The 25,342-nt window shown below is 36.3% G+C and overlaps 1 protein-coding gene across 3 annotated transcripts in view; it reads right to left on the bottom strand.

Moving 5' to 3' along the window:
- Window positions 1–25,342, bottom strand: part of BDP1 (B double prime 1, subunit of RNA polymerase III transcription initiation factor IIIB) — a 79,351-nt gene that overhangs the window by 27,706 nt on the left and 26,303 nt on the right. For all 3 annotated transcript variants that reach the window (XM_065905761.1, XM_065905759.1, XM_065905760.1), the window contains exons 13-26: window positions 23,687–23,846; window positions 21,996–22,072; window positions 20,925–21,120; window positions 19,869–20,002; window positions 15,190–17,479; window positions 14,296–14,480; window positions 13,599–13,821; window positions 11,104–11,282; window positions 9,981–10,188; window positions 8,922–9,058; window positions 5,034–5,235; window positions 4,587–4,774; window positions 3,384–3,771; window positions 2,628–2,753 (exon numbers count right to left, since the gene is read on the bottom strand). In XM_065905761.1, the coding sequence (XP_065761833.1) occupies window positions 2,628–2,753; window positions 3,384–3,771; window positions 4,587–4,774; window positions 5,034–5,235; window positions 8,922–9,058; window positions 9,981–10,188; window positions 11,104–11,282; window positions 13,599–13,821; window positions 14,296–14,480; window positions 15,190–17,479; window positions 19,869–20,002; window positions 20,925–21,120; window positions 21,996–22,072; window positions 23,687–23,846 (4,693 nt within the window). The remainder of the gene's footprint in view (window positions 1–2,627; window positions 2,754–3,383; window positions 3,772–4,586; window positions 4,775–5,033; window positions 5,236–8,921; window positions 9,059–9,980; window positions 10,189–11,103; window positions 11,283–13,598; window positions 13,822–14,295; window positions 14,481–15,189; window positions 17,480–19,868; window positions 20,003–20,924; window positions 21,121–21,995; window positions 22,073–23,686; window positions 23,847–25,342) is intronic.

Below are 25,342 nucleotides of genomic sequence, written 5' to 3'. Positions count from 1 at the left end.
ATTTATCTACAATTCAATGCAATCCCAATCAGAATTTCAACTGACATGCTTATAGAAACTGGTAAGTTGATTTTAAAATTCATATAAAAAATAAATAAATAAAATTCATATGGAATTGCAGCAGACCCACAACAGCCAAAATAATCCTAAAAACAGAAAAAAAGTGTACGTCATCCTGTTTTAAATTCCCAAACTTATTACAGAGCAACAAAAAACAATAGAGCTTCTCCAGTATTAAGGCAAACAAACAAGTCCATGGAGCAGAACTGAGAGTCCACGTATCTGCAGCCAACTAATTCTTGACAAAAATAAAAAACTTCAATGGGGAAAGAACAGTTTTTTCAAAGAAATGATGCAACCATTAGACAGTCATAGGCAAAAGAATGAACTGGGACTCTAATCTCACACCATATAAAAATTAACGCAAAATGAGGAAAACTCCCCGGCAATCTAGTGGTTAGTACTTGGTGCTTCCCCTGCTGGGCACCCACGTTCAAGCTCTGGTCAGGGAACTAAGATCCCACAAATCGCATGGCATGGCCAAAAAAAAAAAAACTCAAAACGGATTAAAGACTTACATGTGAAACAGGAGTAAATCTTTAAGACCTTAGCTTTGGGAAAGGGTCCTTAGATATGACAGTAAAAGCATGAGCAACAACAACAAAAACAAATAAATGGAACTCCAAGTACTCTAAAAAACTGTCAAGAAAAAAATAATAAAAAATAAAAAACTGTCAAGAAAATAGAAAACAACCCACAAGATGAGATAAAACATTTGAGAATCATATATACAATTAAAAAAAATTCTTACAACTCAATAAAAAAAGACAAATGGACCAAAAAAAAATTTAAAGAGGCAAAGCCTCCAAACAAGACATTTCTCCATAGAAGACATAAAAATAGCCAATAAAAGCACATGAAAAGGTGCTCAACATCATTAATCATTAGAGAATACAAATTAAAACCATAATGAGGTATCATTTCACACCTACTCTTGATGAAAGAGGAGAGTGAAAAAGTTGGCTTAAAGCTCAACATTCAGAAAACTAAGATCATGGCATCTAGTCCCATCACTTCATAGGAAATAGATGGGGAAACAGTGGAAGCAGTGTCAGACTTTATTTTTTTGGGCTCCAAAATAACTGCAGATGGTGATTGCAGCCATGAAATTAAAAGACGCTTACTCTTTGGAAGGAAACTTACGACCAACCTAGACAGCATACTAAAAAGCAGAGACATTACTTTGCCAACAAAGGTCCGCCTGGTCAAGGTTATGGTTTTTCCAGTGGTCATGTATGGATGTGAGAGCTGGACTGTGAAGAAAGCTGAGCGCCAAAGAATTGGTGCTTTTGAACTGTGGTGTTGGAGAAGACTCTTGAGAGTCCCTTGGACTGCAAGGAGATCCAACCAGTCTATCCTAGAGGAAATCAGTCCTGGGTGTCCACTGGAAGGACTGATGCTGAAGCTGAAACTCCAATACTTTGGCCACCTGATGCAAAGAGTTGATTCATTGGAAAAGACCCTGATGCTGGGAGGGATTGGGGGCAGGAGGAGAAGGGGACGACAGAGGATAAGATGGCTAGATGGCATCACTGACTTGATGGACATGAGTTTGAGTAAACTCCGGGAGTTGATGATGGACAGGGAGGCCTGGCGTGCTGCGATTCATGGGGTCGCAAAGAGTCGGACACGACTGGGCGACTGAACTGAGGAAGGTTACATCCAAAAAATAAAAAAGTCAGGATGTGAAGAAACTGAAATTCTCATACACCACTGGTAGGAATATAAAATGATGCAGTAACTTTGGAAACAGTCTGCTAGTTCCTCAAATGATTAAACAAAGTTACCATATGACACAGCAATTATACTTCCATGAATGTACCCAAGAGAAACGAAAACATATGTCCATACAGAAAGTTGTAAGTGAATGGTCATAGCAGCATTATTTATCACGGCCAAAAGATGGAAACAATCTATATGTCCATGAACAGATGAATGAATAAAGACCATACTGTGTGTTTACATCTAGAATGAGAAATCTATAGAGACAAAAAATAGGTCACTGGTCGCCTAGGTCTGGGGAACGTTGGAAGGAAATAAGGACCAACTGTCAATGAGCATAAGACTTCTTTTTGAGGTGACAAAAAAAATTCACTGTGCCTGTATCTAAAATCCAATGAAATGTATACTTTAAATGGATGAACTGTATGGTGCGTGAACTGTATCTTAATAAAGCTGTGTTTTAAAAAAGTTATAAGACTTCATTTATAAAAACAAGTTAAATACCAAGCAAATAAATGAGTAAGAGTGCACCAAGCAAGAGGCAACTAAGTATGTTTTAGATAATTGAAATTCAGTTTATATTTAATGCATCAGAATTTTAACATAAGTCTAAGAAGATATTAAAAGCTATTCCCATACACAAAAATCTATACTTTTCAAGTCAAATATAAAATCTATCAATTATTCACTAGTTTCTACCATTTACACTTTCAGCTCCTAGAAATAATAATGCCAATCATACTAGTTAAGAACTAACTGTAAACCTACAGCTTTCAAAATAAACTTTGAGTCTTTTGAAAGTAAACAAAGAATTAGAGGTAAAACATAATAAAACGGATGCTTACAACTGATAATGCATTCAAATTTTCTTCTTGTCTCATTTCTTGAGGAATCACATCTATGTTTGATGAAAGCTGATGTTCAACAACAGTTATGCATCCTACATCTGTGACATTCGTGGGGATTACAAGCTGCCAACATGAAAAGTTTCATTATTTCATTTTGGTATACCATCACAGGAAAACAAAACGAATCATAAAATAAAATATTAAACTGAAGAGATAATTCACATTCATATACAATTTTAAAAACCTAAAATACAGTAACTCTTATTGATTGACATCATCTTGGCAAAAATGAAACATTTAAGGTTTTTTAAGAGTCTGTGATTCTTACGAACGGAAAGCAAAACCTCCAGAGCTAGTCTTCTTAGTACCTAGTATTTTACTTTCCATTATCCCCAACTTGTCCCTACTTTCCCACAATTTCTCTCATCAGTCTGTCAACATTTATGAAATGCTTCCTAAAAACGAGAGGGCTATAGGTACAAGAATACATAGCTCAATAAGACAAGCTGGTCCCTGCCTGCAAGTGAAATTAATTTGGCTTAGAATTGTTTTACTCACTACCTTGAGCTGGGCCTGAGCTGCAGGGGCTGACCAAACACAGGAGGTCACACAAGTCTATTTCTACTAATTTAGGCCCCAAACAAATTGCACTAGTAATCCTCAGATTCTAATATCACTAAGAGAAGAGATAATGATTCACCAAAAGCAAAAAACAAGTAAGATAAAGTTCCAAGGATTCCAAACTCAAACTACCTCTTCCATAGTTTCCTCAATCTGAACAGGAACAGGTTCGGGAGATCTGAGACCAATAGGTACAAACACTGGAGCTTTGTTTACTTCTTCAGGAGCAAGATGATAGTTTTCTTCTTCATAGTCAGACTCAAAGTCTTCACCATCATCTTCGTCTTCTTCCTGGGAAGCGCGAAGAGTCACCAGCACAGACCTGGGAGCTCTGGGTTCCTTCTTGGAGGTCTTACTCCGACTTCGTTTTGAGCCACGCCCTTTGGGGATGCTCGGTTTAACCTTTCGACGTACTCGCCTTCTACTATGATCTATCTCACGCTCACAGGCAGAAGAGAGAGCTCTTCTTCGATCCAGAACAATTCTAGAGTTATCTGGTTCTTTTAACAATTGTGGGGAGCTGGATGTTTAATCAAAATAGCAACATAGTCATTATGTGCACAAGGATGATTATAATGAAATCTCAACTTTTAAAGTGAAATCTCAATTCAAGCCATTAATATAAAATGCTCACCACCCATTCTGTCAACACATGCTGTGAAGAGAATGAGAGGAATTTACAGTTACTAGTTTCTCACTCAAGAGTTAAATCTTAGTTATCTAGCTACAAATTTTTCACAGTAAGTTTTTAGTTGTGAGCCATTTTTCCCCTTGTTGTTTAAGTGATGATGAAATACAAGACAGGAAATCATTAGAAGAAAAAAGGATAAAGAACATTGGGCCAATAAATACAAAATAAGAGATCAAAAAGCCATATTGTTTATCTTACTAGGTAAACAGATTAAGTTAAAAGAAAAAAGAAGGAAATCAATCAGAGCAATATTTTTTTTAGAACTCAGGCTCCCTTCCACTTTCCTTGTAAACTGTGGGAAAAGGGGACCCTTCACTTGTGTTTGTGACTCCATTCAAATTAGCATCCTAGTTATTTAGGCAATACACACTACTCTTTAGTCAGGTTTCTGCTCATGCCTAATATACTCAATACCCAGAAATTTTAAATGTAGGAAAGAAAAATCTTTCAGAGATTACTTTTAAGAAGTAAATTTGAGTAAATAAAAATCACAAGAGGGAAAGAAACAGACCTGTCAATAAAAAACAACCCATACTTCTGTTAACAAATCATCTTTCTACTCATCAATAAATTAGAGTAGGGCATCCATAAGGAATATTATTTGTATTTACTATTCTGAAAGCACTTGGTAAACAAAACTTTACCTTGGTTTACTGATACACTGCTTTTCAACAACTGCACACACAGAATTATCCCCTCCAGTCTTCTCTCCAACACTTCCAGATGGTTCAACTTCTGATGGAGCATCTTCTTTTGCCAATCCAGTCTCCTTGGAACCTACAGAATCTTTTCTTGCTGAAACCTCTGGAGATGTCAGAAACTCAGGTTTTCCCTTAAATTTAAGAATAAACAGCTGATATTATCATGGAAACAATCTGTATGGTAATTTGGTTTGGTAGTTTGGCTTAAAGCGCTACGCTTGCACACATATACACAACTGACTGGTTTCTAAACTATCAAAATATTAGGAGAGTCTATCAGCTTTCAGGAAAACAGTTATAATACAAAAAGCAAAATTATTTTTTAAATGTTCTCTTTCATGATATTGATAAACAGAGCCCACTAATAAAAAAAATTTTTTTCAAACTTACTTTTTGAAGAAACTGGCTGTCAGAATCTTCACGCTGTGACAAACTATCTTCTGGCTTCCTTGCCTTCCTCTGATCTGCTCTGTCTTCTTCTATGTCTGATGCTTCTTTCTTACTTTGTGCTCTTCCCAAATTTGGCTTAGCCCTTTGGAACTGTCTTCTTACCATTTGTGGTGGACTAGGAACATACGTTTCATGTCCATGTCTAGAATGAAATACAAATCATGTTGAAGAACCAAATTCAGAATTCCTGTTGATGCAACTGCAGTTAAACAATTCTGGGTACAAACCAATTCTATGTTCAAAGGACTATATATAACCAGGCTATAAAACTAAACATATAAAACGAAATCTCATGTGCTGATATAAAAGAACATTAAAAGCTTTTATAACTTCCACTTAGCTTGAAGAATAGTTTCACATTAATATATTGATATTCAATCTTTCTTAACTTTCATTCATTGATTCTGGAGTGTGGTTTCATGCTGCTTTAAGTAATTTTCAGAGAAATGACTAGATACAAAACAAAAATGCCAGTAGTTGAAGATGGACTTCATAATGACACTTTAAATAAATCCCTCAACTGGGCTCTGAAGCATGCACAAATATACACTGGTCCCAACAACCTTGATTCTTCTGGTTCAAAAGCAGATTTGGAAGCTAGAGCCTGTTCTCCCACCACATGCCTGTCAGCTCAGAGAAAAGGGTTTCTTGACAGCCAATGTCATAAAGATCAAAATAAACCCATATGTATCTGCCAAGTCAGAGAAAGACAAAGTTTTAACATTCAATACAGTAGCCATAGCTCCCAAGGCAACACAAACAGCTATCCTAGTTTCCTGGGAAATATTTAATAACTGGCAACAATGTGAATTAAGAAGTTTAAAACTAATATAATCTGGATAAAGAAAAACTGGACATCTAAGTATCAATCATGAATTCTCTGAAAGAGCTGCATTAAAGACTAATCTTAAGTAATATTTCTAATAAATTACCTAGACGACAAAGTAGTTACATTTCTAAAAGTTCCAATCCTGCTAAGTTCATCCAGCAATGAAACACCAAGGAAGTTCATAAGACGTTGTAACAAGGTTATGATGTTAGCTAACACATTCAAGTGTAGGTTAATGTATTTGGGGAAACGTGTTATACTAAAGCATAAGTAACTTACAATCAAATGTGATTCTACAAAGGTACTTAAGAATTATTAAATATATATATAAGCTCAATCTGCTACTAGGGTTAAAAGAGGTAAGAAACTGCTTGACCTAAGAATATGCTAACTTTAAAACTAGACTGAATATATACTCTGAAGAAAGTATCAGTGATGGTAAAGCTAAAAGCTGGAAAGGAGGGTGGGGAACTTCCCTGGTGGTCCAGTGATAGGAACTCACTTGCCAATGCATGGGAATTGGGTTCAGTCCCTGGTCTGGGAAGATTCCACATGCAGAAGAGCAACTAAGCCCATGCACCACAGCTACTGAGGCCTGCGTGCCTAAAGCCTCTGCTCTGCCGCAAGAGAAGTCACCGCAATGAGAAGCCCAAGCACCGCAACGAAGAGTGACCCCCACTCGTCACAACCAGAGAAAGCCTTCTCGGCAACAAAGACCCAGGGCAGCCAAAACTAAATAAATAAACTAAAAGGGGCAGGTGAGTAAGGGGTTTCCATATAGAAATTTTAAAGTTTGATCTCGCTTATTAAAAAATATGAAGGCTGAGTGTAAAAAGGAATCTGCTAGTCTAAAAGTCATAAATTCTAAAAATGTTAAGTTTAAAAACTAACTTGCCAATGTTACTTTGAGCAAGCCATTTAAATCCAGGGAAGCCCCATTATAAATTACAGTCAGTCATAAATGAGGTATTAGGAAAGGCTGAACTCAAAGGTCACTAGTCTTTAAAGGCTCATTTAGAGCAAAAATCAAAATCCTGACAGTGGTCCCATATAACCTGTGCTTCTCCCACTGAGTCTTTACCTTTCATATAACTGCTCCTCCCTTCCCCTGTTTCACACTGGCCCTTTTTGCTGGCCCTCAAACATGTCAGACATGGTTCTGCCTGAAGTACTTCTCAACCGCTGTTCCCTCTCTCCCCACAAATCCTTTGACTTGCTCCTGCACTTCATTTAGGGCTTTTCTCCAAGGGGACCCCTGCAATGAAGCATTTTCTTATCACGTGCTAATTAAAATTAAAGTTAAAGATTTAGTCTTAAAAGAAAAACAAATATAAAAAGGCTTTTTAAGACACACATACACACACATAAGGGAAACAAATGACAGAAATTCATACTAAAACAGTAAAGGCTTCATGTAAGAAGTCTGCCTTAATCAAAGTAGACTGTTTATAAAGTTAAGCTAAATCAAGAGCATAACTTGTTCAAACAGATGATATCATGCCCAAATCCTACTCTTACAGCTTCACAGAGTGAAAAAACAATACAGTACCATTTTTTTTTCATTTCCCAAAAATCAACTTAATTCCATATAATTAAAGCTAGAACGCTCAAAAATCAATCTGCAAGTGCTGAAGACATTCTGGAGGAAAACTAATAAATATTCACTAAAACATGACCTAGTTATAAAAATAGTGTGATAAACTAAAATTAGATGGACCATGAACCATATCAAGAAAGAGAAGATTTTAAAATTTTCCTTACACATTAAAAAAGAAGAAACTAACAAATCCTAATTTAACATCATCAATAATAAAAGAAAGTGAAAGTGAAGTAGCTCAGTTGTGTTCAACTTTGCAACCCCATGGACTGTAGCCTGCCAGGCTCCTCCGTCCATGGGATTCTCCAGGCAAGAACACTGGAGTGGGTTGCCATTTCCCTTTCCAGGGGATCTTCCCGATGCAGGGATTGAACCCAGGTCTCCCATACTGCAGGCAGATTCTTTACTGTCTGAGCCACCACGGGCTCATGTATCAATAATAAAGTAGATTGCAAGTAATAAACAAAACGATTAGTCCTAAAATATCTTCAACGTCTAGCGTTCCATTTATTTATTTATTTTAAATATTTATTTTTATTTATTTAACTTATTTAGCTGCACAGGGTCTTAGTTGCGGCACATGAAATCTTTTAGCTGTGGCATGTGGGATCTTGTTCCCCGACCAGGGGTTGAACCTGGGCCCCCTGCATTGAGAGCTCATAGTCTTAACCACTGGACCAGCAGGGAAGTCCCTAGCGTTCCATTTAAAAGATAACATTCTTATCATTTGGCATGGGACACAACTCTAAGGATAGCATATGGGAAGTATTTTACAGTACTTCCTATTTATGAATTTTATCAGTAGGTTGTAAATTTCTAAAGATGCAAAGAACTTAAGAACCTCTCCCATAAAAGTTTACTTTAAAAATGAGGATGCTTGTCAAACTTCTCAGCTAAGTTATAAACTAAGAGAACACCAGTCATGCAATTCTTACGGTATTTGAAGAAGCAGATTTTTTAAAATTTTATTTATTTATTTTTGGCTGTGCTGGGTCTTCACTGCTGCGCATGGGCTTTCTCCAGTTGCAGTGTGCAGGGGATACTCTCCAGTTGCACTGCACAGGCTTCTCACTGCAGTGGCTTCTCTTGTTGGGGAGCGTGGGCTCCAGGGCATGGGGGCTCTAGGGCGCACGCTTGGTACTTGTGGTGCACAGGCTTAGTTGCCCTGCAGCATGTGGATCCAGAATCAGGGATCGAACCTGCGTCCCTGCCTTGGCAGGGGGATTCTTAACCAGTGGACCACCAAGGAAGTCCCAAGAAGCAGATTTAAAATATTCCAATTTCATAATTATTTTTCTTTCAAAAAACTTATAAAATGTGAAATTACATAAAACCAATTATTCAGATATCCAACCTTTATCTTTGAAAGGTTTTACGATTTTCTGATTAAAAGCAAACTCACCTCATCTTTTCACCTAAAACATCTACTTTGTTAATACGAAGGTTTTCTAAAAGAACCTGACTCTGGTTTTCAGACATTTTGTCTTCTGACACTTCAGAGAATACAACTTCAATTTCGGTTGCAATTTGAGAATTTGGCTGAAATGACAAAACTATATTAGTTGTTTTTTATTTTTTACTTTTAGCAACAGAACATACTTCCTAAAATATTTCCATCATTAAGAAAGGTATTTAGGTTTTTAAAATGAAATCTCAAACTTGTGTATGCAATGTTCATGTTTTGCTGCCCAAAACAAAATTGCCAATTCAGAGAAATTTTCAATCATTGCAGTAATACGTTCATGTAATGCTTTAAAAACTACAATAACCAACTGTTGCGAATCTCCTTCCCAAAGAGTTCAATACGTTTGTTTTAACTGGGGGAGGGGGCAAATAAGGATTACAATCACTTTATTTTAAATGTAGATTTTCCCTTAGCAGAGAAAAAAAAGAACAGAAAAACAAGATCTGTTGAAATGCGGCATTAAACTGCTTAAGATTTCTTTCTAATATCAAAAGCTCCATTAATAAGAGATTGATTAAATTGTCATTCAAAATAGCAGAATGCTACCCAGCAGTTAAAAATTATGTACCTTCCTATCTCATGACATGGAAAACCACTTAGTAAAACAAGGGGAAAATAGTAAGTCACAAAATAATATGCATACAATAATTTTATTACATAAATTTATGTAAGTATGCACACATACATGCATGGAGATATATCTGGTAAGATATATCAAAAGGTTTTCAGTGGTTGCCTCAGAGTGGTGAGACTTTGGGGTAATTATTGTATTATTTTGTACTGACTGAACATTTTTGTAATGAACGGGTTCATTAGTGAGGGGAGGGGAATCTATTTTCATAAAAAAAAAATCCACAACAGTAAATCTGAAACAAAAGTAAATACGAGTAAATAGAGTAAATATCAGGTGCTTATATTCTAAGCCAAGTCTGAGCTACCATTTGATATTCTAATATGCATTAAAGGGCTTGATTTAATTACACAGCAATAACTCACCACAGTCAGGAATTTCTTCCCAGTTTCATCTTTTTGTAGTGTCTTTTCTTCCTTAGTTGTTTCTCTGGTTTCACTTTTTTCTATTACTTGCCTCGGGCCAGCCTTTCTTAAGTTTGGTCTGGGTCTCTGAAGTCGACCCCTTACTAGTGGAGCAGTTTGGATAACCCTTTCCTTTATTCCTTGTTCAAAAGTGTTTATATTATGAGTCCTAGAAAAGCAGACAGGAGAAAAGAGAGAAAGCTTGATTGTAAAAGATGAAAACTACTGTAAAAATATAAAATTTGAATCTAATAAAACTATAAAAACATTTTGCACAGTAAATGAAAATTAAACTACTTTCTGATTATATCTCATTTTATTTAAAAAAAGTTACTTCAATTCACAAAAGGTAGGAAGGTTACCTACAATATCCAAATTCATAGTAATAGAAAGTACAATGGTGGCTGCCAGGGACTGGAGAAAGGGGCAACGAGAAGTTCCTCTTTACTGGGTACAGAGCTTCAGTTTGGGAAGAAAAATGTCCTGGAGATAAATTGTGGTGATGGTGCACAATACACTGATGATGTACTTAATGCCATTGAACAATACACTTAAAAAATGGTTAGATGGTAAATTTTATATGTATCTTTGTTTTTGTTTAGTTGCCAAGTCATGTCTCTTTCCTGACGCGTGTGTAGCCTGCCAGACTCCTCTGTCTATGGGATTTTTCAGGCAAGAATACTGGAGTGGGCTGCCATTTCCTTCTCCAGGGGATCTTCCCAACCCAGGGATCGAACCCACGTCTCCTGCATTGGCAGGCAGATTCTTTACCACTGAGTCACTGGTGAAGCCCATATGTACCTTACTATAATTTTTAAAGAGGTAATGAATACATACCTTAACACATATATTTTTTAAATGCATTGCTTTGTATAAGATTCTAAGCAGCTAACAGTGAATATAAGCAGGCAAGTGTTAAAACGTGTTGAACTAAAACTGATTTTCTATCTTAGGCAGTCTGTCACATGAATAAAAAATAAACCAACTTTTCTTGATACTCACTTTTAAACTACATTAACACATCTTAAAAAAAAAATGAACACTTGATTCTATTTTAGATTTTTTAAAAACTATCACTTTTTACCCCACAGAAACAAGTAATTCCTTTTCCTGGGCTTGTGTAGACTGAGACTCCGCTTTAGATTCACAAGAACTCGAAGGGGAAAGGTCCTTTTCGGTCTGCACACATGGTAATATCGCAGTCTCCTCTGGACCGGGATCTAATTTGTCTTTTTCTCCTGATGTCATTCGAGAAGCTACATCCTAGAAGGTAGATAAAAAAAATTTCATCGAGGGTTGGTAAAAGTATAGGGAAATAAGAACTTTAATAAACGATTAGAAGAATAAATTGACACAGTCTTTGTATACAATAGGGCAGTATCAATCAATAATTTTAATTCCCAGCAATTCTACTTCTAGAAATGTGTCTTATAAAAACACTCAAGTAAGTATCTAATAAATTATAACAAGGATATTTATTGTAGCAATATAATAGCTCCTCAGAAGAGAAAAAAAAAACTGGAAATAAGACAAATCAGTAGGCAACTGAATAAATAAATTATAATTTCTTTACAATGTAATAGCAGTCACTTAAAAGAAGTTTAACTTGTATATACTGATCCAAAAAGACGTTCACAATATTGTACATGAAAAAAAATATAAGATATGGTGCTATTTTTGGAAAACAATGAAAACACTAACACATTCTATTATTATAAATAAGTATCTATACAGAAAAGTTTAGGTAGATATATTTAAAACTGCTACTTGGGATTAACTTGGGAGGAAGAGACGGAACATTATAAAGGACTAACTTTTTAGATGATTTTTTTTTAATTTGAAATTTTTATAATTGGATAAAATAATCAACAAAAGTGATTTAGGGGATTGAGGAGGGGGCCATGCCATGGAGCTGATGAAATTTTAGTTCCCCAGAGACTGAACCTAGACCCTCAGCTGTGAAAGCACAGAATCCTAACCACTGGACTGCCAGGGAATTTCCATGATTTATCTTCTTTAAATGTAAGATTAGGAGGAAAAAGCACAAATGTTCTCAAGTATAGTAAGAATTAAGCTGTAAAAGAACTTTAATTCAAAAACGTACTTTGTATATTTACAGCACTCAACTTATGAGTGTGAACGTTTTATTTCAAGGTTTTTGATGCTGTATCATACTTCTTGATCTCTTACAGACTAAGTTAATCAAGAAAATAAAAATCATCTCCTTTAACTCATATCAAGCTTTTAACTTTTTATTTCACTTTCACAACAGAGTGAAGTAAAGATGGATTGTCATTCTCAATTTCCCTGTGAAGAAAGTGGCTGCATTACATGGCTTATGGTCACATAATGAATTTTAGGTCACATAATGTAGTTCAATAACTTGAACTACAGTTGAGGCCTCTTAAAATCCTTCCCCTGATATTTGTCCATCGTCAGAGATTTGAGATTCTTACAAAAACCATGCGGAATAATGAGATACATTAAGTCCAGCAACAATAATATCAAACACAATAAAAATTACATGAGAAGGACTTTCCTGGTGGTCCAGTTGTTAAGAATCCACCATCCAGTGCAGGGAACTCAAGATTTGATTCCTGATCAGGGAGCTAAGATCTCGTATGCCTCGGGGCAACTAAGCCCGCACTGTGTAACTAAAGAGAAGCCCACAAAAGCCATGTGCTGCTCGGGGCGCGCGCGTCGGGACCGGGGTCCGGTGCGGAGAGCCCTTCGTCCCGGGACACGGGGCGCGGCCGGAAAGGTGGCCGCCCCCTCGCCCGTCACGCACCGCACGTTCGTGGGGAACCTGGTGCTAAACCATTCGTAGACGACCTGCTTCTGGGTCGGGGTTTCGTGCGTAGCAGAGCAGCTCCCTCGCTGCGATCTATTGAAAGTCAGCCCTCGACACAAGGGTTTGTCGCTCCGGCGCACGCCGGCGCGGCGGGCCGGGGCGTTGTGGTGGTCCGTGCCACCCTCGCTCGCTCTTTTCCCTCCGCGGGCTCTGCCGCTCCCCGGGGCGGTCGAGGGGCCGCCGTCCTCCACGGAGCCGGTGGGGGGAGCGGGCCGAGGAGAGAGAGGGAGGGAGAAGAGGGGGGCGCCCCTGACGGCGCCTCCCGGCCTCGGGGTGCTGCGCCCTCCTGCGCTTCCCCGCCGCGGGCCCTCGCCCCGCGGGCTGGGACGGGGGACGTGGGAGAGGCGTGGCGCGGACGAGAGTCCGGGGGCGCCGCAGGGCGGCCCCGCCGTCCCCTTTCCCAGGGGGGGCGAGCGGGGCCGGGGGGCTGGTGGCGCGCGGCTGTCACCTCCGTGCGCGCACGCGTCCCTTCCCTCTGGCCCTGGCGGCAGGGAGAGGGAAGATGACGGCACGTGGGTGCTCGCGGGGGCCCTTGCGCTCTTTTCCTTCCCCCTGAAATAAAATAGAAAAAAAAAAACAAAAAAAACCATGTGCTGCAACTAAGACCCAACGCATCAAATACGTTTTTTAAAAGAACGAGAAAACATTTGCAACTTTTCACTCCAAATGTTTTACTTTAATAATTGTGATAACTAAGACAGAAAACCTCCATTTTAAATAGCACTCACATGTTGAGAAGGGAGAGTACTCGTTTGCTCACAGTTCTGCTCTATCACAACAGTCTCCGTTTTCTCAGCTTCCATTTCCTTCTCAGGCGCATGCTTTTCTGCTTTCGTAGTCTCTCTTTTTGAAGCTGCTCTTGCTAAGTTTGGTTTAGGTCTTTTGAATCTACTTCTCACAAAAGGTGTCAGCTTAACTTCACATGGCGTCTGTTCTTGAGGAAGAGATTTGCTTTTGGAACAAGGATTATCAAGCTTTAGGATGAAATGAAGGGGCAGTGGGAGTGGAGTCTTAGGACAACCTTAGAGACTGGCAGTAAATATTTAATTCTAAGTCTTAACAGGAAAACAAATCGGACTATTTGGTAGATCCTGAAAAACATGAGTGGTACAATCCAGGAATAAGCCCAAGAATTATATCATCTTTGCACAAAGAAAATACAGGTTTGTCACACCTGCACTGACTTAAAAGTATGTGCAGCACACAATTTTGTATGTGGGTGATTTTCACCATCTACTGTCAAGATGACCTCAAACTTCTCCCAGTTTTCCCCCAAACGAGCTTACAATTTTTTTTTTTTTTTGAGCTTACAATTTTCAACACTGTACTACAGATGGTATGTCTTAAAACCTTAGTTTAACATAATCTGCAAATATAACTTTATATGCTTTCTCTTCAAAAGCACACAGACCTATATACTTGTACCTTAAATTAATATCTGAAAACTGCTCTGGAACACTTGGAGGTCGCATCTTCTGGTCTTCTATTTTATCAAGTTCAGAAGGCTGCGAAGAAATGTTCAAATGACTCAACTGACTTGACACTTCCTTTTCAGAATTTTTTTCTTCTACAGATGTATGAACCACGGATAGCACTTCCCTGCCCAAGTCCTGGAAATAAATCAGCACATATACTGGGTTGGCCAAAAAGTTCGTTCAGATTTTTCTATGAGAAAAGAGCCTATGGCAAAACTGAAATCAACTTCTTGGCCATCTCATACATTTCAAACAAAAGCCTATATATTCTATTGTCTCTAAAAATATATAAGTTTGGAGGTTTTTCATTTTTAAATAAAATGAAATTTAATTTACAAATGTTGAAACACAGAATTCGGGAAAGTCTTTCTATATATTGCACATTATGCTTTTTCCAAACTACAAATGCCATTACCCATCCAAAAAAAAATTAGAAAACTAGAAAAAGTTAGAATATCTTCAATGAACTGGAAACTTTTAATAAAAGGAACTTTTAAAAGTAAAGTAAAATGAGGTGGGGCAGTAAATAAAGAGAAAAACTAATATAGGTACAGTCAAAAGAAATAATTCCACTGTATGTTCATATTAGCGTTAGCACAAATTCAGTCCAATTTCGTATACTCCTTTTATCTAAGAGTAACTTAAACTGACATTAACAACAGTAACTTAAAAAAAAAGAATTAAAAAAATTTTTTAAAAGAACAGTAACTTTTCCACAATTGAAAAATTTTAGTGATTTTATATGTCATTGGATTTAAGGGTAATGATCCTGGAATTACTTTGATAACTTTTCTCCAAAAAAAACTATTCAAAAGATATTTTTAAAGGACGGAAAAATACATACTCTATTACTCAGTGAAGCCACAGTGCTGTCGTCACCACTACTGGTCTGCAAGGGATCTGCCTCAGCTCGACCTGAGGTCCCAGTCTCCTCTGGTTCTTTTTCCCTTAGAGAAATGTCTATTTTTTCTATGTTTTCCAAATCTGCCAGGCTTTCCTCAATCTCTTCTGATCTGCTTTTCGTCAAGGAAATTTCTTTTCCAGTGTCGGTCAAATCTGCCTCTATTTCCTCAATGGCAGCCACCTTTCCTGATGCTTTCTCCATCAGGAAAACATCTCTCTGCCTAATTTCTTCCAAATCAGTCTCTCTTTCCCCTGGGGCACTGATCCCCACTAATACCTTTTCCCCTGGGGAAATTTCTATTCCAGTTTCTTTCAAATCTATCTCCATTTTGTCACCTACAGTTTTGACCTCTGAGGCATTTTCTTGTGTAGATATTTCTCTTCTATCAGTTTCTTCTAGATCTGTCTCTACTTCCTCAGCAGCATCAGGCATCTCTGGTATATCCTCATTTGGGGAAATTTCTCTTTCAGTTTTTTTCAAACCTGTTTCTACTTCACCAATATCAACTTCCTCTGGGGCATTTTCCTGTAGGGACATTTCTCTTCTTTCAATCTCTTCCAAATCTGTCTCTCTTTCCTCAGTGGCATCAGTCACCACTGTTATCTCCTCCCTTGGGAAAATCTCTCTTCTGGTTTCTTTCAAATCTGTCTCCGTTTCTGCAATGATATCACTCATTTCTGGTATTTTCTCCCTGGGAGAGATGTCATTTTTTCCCATTCCTTTCAAATCTGTCTCCATTTCTGCAGTGACAACATTCGTTTCTGGCATTTTCTCCCTGGGAGAGATGTCATTTTTTTCAGTTCCTTTCAAATATGTCTCCATTTCTGCAGTGACAACATTCATTTCTGGCATTTTCTCCCTGGGAGAGATGTCATTTTTTTCAGTTCCTTTCAAATATGTCTCCATTTCTGCAGTGACAACATTCGTTTCTGGCATTTTCTCCCTGGGAGAGATATCATTTTTTTCAGTTCCTTTCAAATCTGTCTCCATTTCTGCAGTGACATCAATCATTTCTGCTATTTTCTCCATGGGATAGATGTCATTTTTCCCCCTTTCTTTCAAGTCTGTCTCCATTTCTGCAGTAACATCACTCATTTCTGGCATTTTCTCCCTGGGAGAGATGTCATTTTTTCCAGTTTCTTTCAAATCTGTCTCCATTTCCTCAGTGATAACATTCGTTTCTGGTATTTTCTCACTGGAAGAGATCTCATTTTTTTTGGTTTCTTTCAAATCTGTCCCCATTTCTGCAGTGACATTAATCATTTCTGGTACTGTTTCCTTGGGAGAGATGTCATTTTTTCTGATTTCTTTCAAATTCGTCTCCATTTCTGCAATGACATCACTCATTTCTGGCATCTTCTCCCTGGGAGAGATGTCATTTTTTCCAATTTCTTTCAAATCAGTCTTCATTTCCACAGGGACATCACTCATTTCTGATACTTCCTCCCTGGGAGAGATGTAATTTTTTCCAGTTTCTTTCAAATCTGTCCCCATTTCTGCAGTGACATCAATCATTTCTGGTACTGTCTCCCTGGGAGAGATGTCATTTTTTCCAGTTTCTTTCAAATCTGTCTCCATTTCTGCAATGATATCACTCATTTCTTGCATTTTCTCCCTGGGAGAGATGTCATTTTTTCCAGTTTCTTTCAAATCTGTCTCCACTTCTGCAGTGACATTACTCATTTCTGGCATTTTCTTCCTGGGAGAGATGTCATTTTTTCCAGTTTTTTTCAAATCTGTTTCCATTTCTGCAATGACATCAATCATTTGTGGTATTTTCTCCATGGAAGAGATGTCATTTTTTTCGGTTTCTTTCAAATCAGTCCTCATTTCCACAGTGACATCACTTATTTCTGGCATTTTTTCCCTGGGAGAGATGTCATTTTTTTCAGTTTCTTTCAAATCTGTCTCCATTTCCACAGCGACATCACTCATTTCTGGCATTATATCCCTGGAAGAGATGTCTTTTCTTCCAATTTCTTTTAAATCTGACTCCATTTCCTTAGTAGCATTAGTCTCCACAGGTTCCTTCTCCCTTAGTGAGGTTTCCAGTCTTGCAGTTTCTCTCAAAGCTGCTGTCATCTCCTCAGAGGCAATTACCTCCTTTGGTACCTCTTCCTTTGAGGAAATTCCTCTTCTTCCAGTTCTCCTTCCTATATTTGGCTTTGGTTTCTGAAATCGAGTCTTTGGAATTCGAACATCTTTATTTGCTCTATTATCCTCCTGAATACTGGAAAAAAAAAAAGAAAAGAAAAGAAAGAAAACACACACACAATCAAATTTTAAACCAGACTGTCAATTGAAGATGTGATCATTAAGAAATAACTACTGAAAAATCAGGAACTCTCAAATTAAAAAAAAAAAAATTAATGAAGCACCAGGACTCTTTAGGCCAAATTTAAAAATTAAAGGAGAGAAAAAAATTCTATTCTTGGAAATTACAGTAAATTTTTTAAATAATTAAATCTATCAATAAGGTCAATGAGTGAAAGTGTGTTAAGTCACTCAGTCATGTCCAACTCTTTGCAATCCCACGGACTACAGCCCGCCAGACTCCTCTGTCCATGGGATTCTCCAGACAAGAAAACTGGAGTGGGCAGCCATCCCCTTCTCCAGGGGATCTTTCTGACCCAGGGACTGAACCCAGTGCTTTGCCGATTCTTTACTGTCTGAGTCACCACAGAAGCCCTAGGTTAATTAGAATAATGGCAAATTGGGCCTGAATAGTCTCTTGCTAATTGTCTCCACATCAGTGTTGGCAAATACCTACTGAGAAAGACTCTTCCATTCTCTACTTGGAGTTAAACTAATTTGTATTTGCTGTGCTTACCTTTTCATCCCTACTATCCTTTATCCAGACACATGCCTGGATAAGAGTTAAAGAACTCATTTATATGGCCAGAACTAACCAAGATCTCAAATAGCTGGATGGACATATACTTTGAATAAGATACAGTCTTATGACTAAAAACTAAGCCTACCCCTCCTCACCTTTTAGAAACAATTCAAACTGAGATTTCCTATACAGTCATTTCTCTAAATGCTTGTGATTTCATCATATAAACTGGGAATGAAACAAAAGAGAAAATAAACAACATTTTTCGGTCTGCTGAATGCTATCGGGCACATAACAATCACTATCTACTACAAGTACCTTGTTTTCCAAAAAGGCAGCAGCACACTCTGTTTTGTGCTTTATCATAATAATAGGTGGTAAAACCAATAAAAATGTATAACTGAATGAAAAACCACCTAGTGACTGGGTACTATTTTGATCTCCCAGATCTTCTCTGGTGTAGACACTTCTCTTCTTTCAGTCTCTTCTAAATCGACTTCCTCACTGGCATCGAGCAACTCCAGTATCTTCTCCCTTGGGGAAATCGCTCTTCCAGTTTCTTTCAAATCTGTCTCCACCTCACCTACATTATAGCCCTTCTCTGGGGCATCTGCCTGTAGGGATATTTCTCTTTTTTTCAGTCCCTAGACTTTTTTCAACAGTGTCAGGCTAGAATTAATATTTGTATCAGAGATTTGTAATAATGCAATTATACAGCCTTTCCAGGTGGCTCAGTGGTAAAGGATCCGCCTGCCAGACGCAGATTCAATTCCTGAGTCAGGAAGCTCCCCGGAGAAGAAAATGGCAACCCACTCCAGTACTTTTGCCTGGGAAGTCCCACGGACAGAGAAGCCTGGTGGGTTACAGTCCATGCAGTCACAGAGTCAGGCACAACTAGGCAACTGAAGAGCAGGAGCAATGCAGCTGTAAGTACAGGGTTCTACCCGGAATCTCTAGGGCAGTGCAGAGCAACAGGCTGGGGGTGTAGGGAGGGGATACAGGGAGGGAAGAAAGAAGCAAAGGAACAGAGAAAGATGAGAGGAATAAAGGAATTTTTTTGTCTTCTAACAGAGATCTTTTGAGTAGTTCAGGAAACCTAGCTTTCACTCATAGGTTAGGTAGTATTTAAATGGGTTCATATAGCTTTAATAAAGTATACAATAGGTCAGACTGTGAATGCAAAGATTGGTAAAATATGAGTAACTGCTGAAACTAGATAGTAGGTACACAGGAATCTGTTATTCTGTTCTCACTACTTTTGTGCATTGAATATTCCCAAAAGGAAAAAAAATTTTAAAGCATATTAATAGTTCTATTGATCTAGTTTGGTATCCTCCAGAGGGGAAATAACAAATACAGAGAATTTTGGCTGTAAAAAGGTATCAACTTATACATAGAAGTATTACATACGATTTACATATGTGTGATCAATCTAAGCCTAAAGAAACAAATACTAAAGTTAGGTAGCATTTTCACATTTGGATATAGATACATTATTTAATATGCTTGTCAGGTGATATTAATAACTATCCATGTTATTAATAACTCAAGGTCTAATTTGTGATGGGTAAAATTCATCAAAATACAAGTGAGAAATCAACATGAAGACAGTGAGATAAACTGCCTTGAAAGGTGAATGTATGTTTGCAAATATTATGTAACTTGATAAACAGATAACAAATCAATCTGATTTGCTATTGCTATTGTTTTTTAAAAATGCTTGATAATTTCTAAAACTTTACATAAAATTCAAATATTATATCATCAATAAGACGATGCTTACCTCAGACATTCATTAACAGCCTTGGGCTCATCTGACTGCACATTTTGAAAGGAACTGTCTTTTTTTCCAGATAGTGATGCAACGTCTTCACACTCAAAATTTTCACATGACTGATCTTCTATCTGTTCAGGAGTCTTAATAAAACAAACACCTTTTTAAAAAAGTTATAGATTTTAGAATGAAACACCCATTTATAAAAGATTTCATTGAAAAAGATGTACAATTTGAGTACAAGGAAAACGGTAAACATTTCAAAACTGTAAAATGATATTCAAGGGGCACTTTTTTTTCCCAGGCTGGGCTGTGCAGCTAGCAGATCTTACCCAGGCCCCCAGCAGCAGAAGCACAGAATCCTAACCACTGGATCACCAGGGAATTTCCTAAGAGGCACTTTTTAATGTTTTTTCTTAAGATATAGCAAATTTCATAAGCCACACCTTTCATCTCAACTCAAAGCCCCTATCCTTTGCTTTCCAGTCAGAAAGCAAGTAATCTGTTAAAATTATTCCTTGGGTTCTGTCTTTCTAAATCTTTTGGATTATTATAATCACATTATAGACCTTGGGAATTACTACAAAAGAAAATTTCAATCTCAAACCATACCAATTTTTACTCTTATCACAAAGACCAGTTATTATGTAAATATCTAAAATTTATAATCTTTGTTGTTGGAATATTATAGTAGGGAGTTTTTAACAGTCTATTTTGTTTAAGTCAGTGTTAAAATTCAGACACCTACCTATATTTTCGAAAGAGAAGTATAAGCCTGTAATTCCCTTCAAAAGGGAAGTGTAATCACACCTGCTGAGTGATGGGGGAAGAAACCAAGTCCAAACATGCATAAGGTGAAAGCAGATGATTCATCATATACATGTTTAAAATCCACAGAGCTGACAGCTAAGTGTCTTCACAATTAGCAAAGCTTCTGGCTATGACATATGGGCATTAAATTTAAAGAACAGTGTAGATAATTGTATAATATTGATGTTTTAAAAAAAGATGAAAGGAGGCTTATGCTTTGTTTAACAAAAAACTGGAGGTCATCAGAGTACTTACACCTCTGTTGATACAGGATTCATTTTCATTCTTTTCTATACTGGCACCAGGTTTTTCCTGTGATGTAAGAGTTTCGTTTCTTTCAGCAGCTTTACCTACATTTGGTTTGGGCCTTTGTAATAAGCCCCGCATTAGTCGTGCAGGTCTGAAAGCCTTTGGTTGATCATCTTCCTGCAGACAACTTTTTTCACTCAAACTACAGTAATTACAAAGGAATAAAATCAATGGTTATGCTGAAGTCACATTATTACTCGTATATCACAGAGAGACTTATTTTCAGTACTCCCTTCTCCCAGGTATAAATAAGTAAACCATTTGGGAATACAAAATAATTCACAAGTGTCAAGAACACTTGCAAAGATACACATACCTCTAATACCTTAACTCTCTAGAACACATAGTCCTAGAAGCATGACTATAAAAAAGCACTTTTAAATCAAATTTTCACCACAAAATTGGAAAAAAATCTATACCTGACAAGTATGGAACATTATTACCCACTCAGGAAACCACTATGTAACATACACTTTCAGGGCACTAGACGCAGATTATGGCATAAATATACAGTCCAGAATCCACTGGTTCAGATTTATACTGGTCCAAAACCTATTCTAGTTCTCACTCCATGTTCAATATTCTGTTGTTTTTTTGTTTTTGGCAACACCGAGCAGCATGGAGGATCTTAGATCCCCAACCAGGGATTAAATGTGTGACCCTGCAGTGGAAGTACAGAGCCCAAACCACTGGACTACAAGGGAATTCCCCTAAATATGCCCTTTTGAAACCCCTTGCTAAAAATAAGATTATCCATCAACATACATCTTAACCATTAATTTATCTAACAAGATTTGGTTAACTAGTGGGTCCACACCAAAATTTATTTAAGCATGTTTATTATGCTTGTAATACCAAGCATAAATAACATTATTAAATGTTTCAACAATCCCTGGAATTAAAAATGGACTAAATTACACTAGCTGAAAATAAAATTCAGACATTAGCAAGTAAAAAACAAGCCATTACAATCATTCCTAAGAGTTACAATTTTTATTCTATTTCCTAAATACTTACTTAGATACAGTGTCAGGTTCTGGGTTCCCTTTCTCTGTATTCTCCATTCCAGAAATACCATCCTTTTTCATGGGATTCTACAAATTTAATTTTTTATATTTAATCTACTTAACATAAAAACTTTATAATAAATAAGTGGAAATAATAAAATTTCTTTTTGTACTTCTAATTATTAGAAGAGAGTTGTTAAAATCATAAACACAGATGAGAACATTTTAAACACATAATCTCATACATTACTAACAGAAGCACAAATTGATATATCCTTACCAATATCTATCAAGAGCTTTAATAATGTTCATATTCTTTGACCCAGTAATATCATTTCTTAGATGCTATTCTAAGAAAATATAGACAAAGACTTAAGTACAAGGATGGCCACTGGAACATTATGCAAAACAGCAAATACTATAAATGGACAAATATCCAATAATGAATAAACGGTTAAATAAATTTAGTTACACTCACAGATGGAATGTTATAAAATTATGAAGGCACTATAATTCATGTTTTCAAAAGACATTTAATGATGTGAAAAAATATTTATGAAACATGAAAATACCAAAGTATACAAAACTGAATTAACAATACTACTCGACTTTGTAAAAAAAAAAAAAAAGTTGGAAGGATATATCCTGAAATAGTTGGTTGCATGTGGATTAAACAATTAATTTCCATTTTAATTTTTACATAAATCTGTATTTTCCCAATTTTCTAGAATTTAAAAACATCTTACGAGAATCTAATCATATATTATAAAACGTATGGAAAAGATTTCCCTTAAGAGGAAAAAAGCAGACTAAAATTTAAAGAATTATTTTAGCAAAATTAAAACATTTTTAATAATATAATACTGGCAAAGATATAATGAAGCAAACAGTCATAATGCATACAGAAATGTAAACAGACTTTTTTGTGGGGGCTACATAGCTTGTGGGTTCTTAATTCCCTGACCTGGGATTGACTCCAGACCCAGGCAGTGAAAAGCACTGAGTTCTCACCATTGGACAGCCAGCGAGTTCCTAAGATTCATTTTTTTTTGACTGTCAGTTTGATAATACATAACAAGAGCCAAAAATACATTTAAATACTATGGCCCAGTAATTCCTACCACCTCTAGAAATTTATTCTTTGCTATTTACAAAACTGCTTTTACTTATAGAGTTAAAAAAAAAATGGAAACAACCTAAACATCAGAGAAACGGTAGATAAATTAATAATAATATTAATCTGATGCAGCTATTAAAAAGATCAACTAACCCCAAGGGAGTATAAATTGTTTCAGAGAAAAAAGTTTTAAATGTAATATATGTCATAACTAAAAAATACACAAATGTTTCTTTTCATAAAAAGAGAAAATCTATGAAGGAAAGACAGAGGACTATATCTGTGTTTAGAAAAGAGAGTTGTGGGTATAATTTCACTATAGCTGGTTTAAAAAATACTTTTAATAAAAATCTTATATAAGTAAACAAAAGATAGCTTTATCACTACTAAGGATGTTCAAAATGATACATCCGACATTCTAAAGAAAATGTATGAGGCTAGTAGACAATTTATTAATGTGTGAATTTCTTATATCTTGGCTTTATTATCATTTACTTTGTAATTACAAGTTAAACATTTTTATTTCCAACTACTTAGGGAAAAAACTGTATAATTTTAATTTCCATATGCCTCTTACTCCATACCTTTTCAACAGGAGTTTCTTTATGTAAACTCTTGTCCTCTGCATCTGTTTTAGCTCGTGAAAGAACTGATTTCTTCCCAACTGCCCTTGATAAATTGGGTTTAGGTCTCTGGAGTCGTCCTCTTGTCATTGGTTTAACAGTTTCTGTTTGATCAGTTTCCCTAGAAAATTAACATCCTTCAAATTTTACCAACATGCAGACATATTCAAAAGAAATTCTGGAAAATTCTTTAAAAATTCATTTTGAGCTAGAAAAGAACTCTTTTAAGCTTACTTACAATAAAAGCAGCAAAGAAAACTGAACAAAAAGAGTAATGAAGGATTACTAATTTGTTTTATCAGATATTTACAATATTCAGCATTGATAATTAAAATACTGTGGTACTAATACATGAATAACAGATAACTTTAACCCAAAAAAACCTGAGATAACTTGAAAATACATATGATTTTAGTATACAATAAAGTTAGCATTTCAAAATAGAATGAAATGAACACAAAAGTAATATATCTTTTTAATAAATATTCAATTAAATGGTGAAGGGAAAACTAGTAATACTAGGGAATAAAATAAAATAAGTTTCATCCCTTGCATTGTACTTGCAATATATTCCAAATGAATCAAAGATTTAAGTGAAACCACAGAGAAAATATGAATGAATTCTTTCGTAAATTTGAAATAGGATAAGCCTTTCTAAAACTTGATTAAAAAATCAGGAGCCATAAAAGGAAAAAAAAGAAAAGAAGGAGAAAGAGAGAGAGAAATTTGACAATATAAAATCAAAAGCTTTTATATGGCCAAAAGATATGTTGTAAGTCAAACTACAAACCAAGGCATGTTTTACAACTCATATTACAAGACTAACCTCTCTAAAATGTAAAGACTGCCTACAAAATAACACCAATAACTCCTCATTAGAAAAAAAAAATAACAACTCATTAGAAAACTGGATAAAGGGTATGAATTCACAGAAAAAAAAAATAAAGATAGTTTTGAAATATGAAGAGATGCTCAATTTCACTCCCAATGAGAAACGTACTGAATACCAATTAAAAGTAGAGCAAGTAAGCACAAATGTGAAAAGATATTAAGAATCAGAGACTCTAAGCGGAATCATATACAAACGTTCATTATTCGAATCTTTTGACTTTTCGTTAGGTAGAGAAACAGAAAATTTTTTAAAAAGCGACTGAAGGGGAAAAAAATAATAGAATTACTTACGCCTGGTCAAAAAGGAGGAGGAGGTAGATGTATCATACTGAGATACTATTTTCTTTTACAATCTATCAAGACTGGCAAAAATCCAAGTTTGTAACACTGTTTGTTGGTAAGGGAGACATTTCTTATGTTGTTAGTGGAAATATAAACTAGAAAAACTCCTATAAAGACCATTTTGGAAGCATCTATTAAAATCACAAATGTATATAAATGTACACACACTCACATACAAATATGTCCTTTGGGCTAGCAATTTCATGTTTGAAATTTAACATACAAATACACTGCACAAAGGTGAAAGGACAGAGGTATAAGTTTCTAAGCACTGCCTGTAAAAACAACATATGTAGTCATCAGCAGGGCACAAATATAAACTATAATTCATCCATACAACAGAAGAGTATGCAACTATAAATAGAATAATGAAGGCCTTTACGT

This window comes from Muntiacus reevesi, chromosome 14 (assembly GCF_963930625.1).
Source record: "Muntiacus reevesi chromosome 14, mMunRee1.1, whole genome shotgun sequence".
In the NCBI taxonomy this organism is placed as follows: domain Eukaryota; kingdom Metazoa; phylum Chordata; class Mammalia; order Artiodactyla; family Cervidae; genus Muntiacus; species Muntiacus reevesi.
Note: the sequence above shows the minus strand (reverse complement) of the source record. Positions and strands in the feature narration are given on the sequence as shown.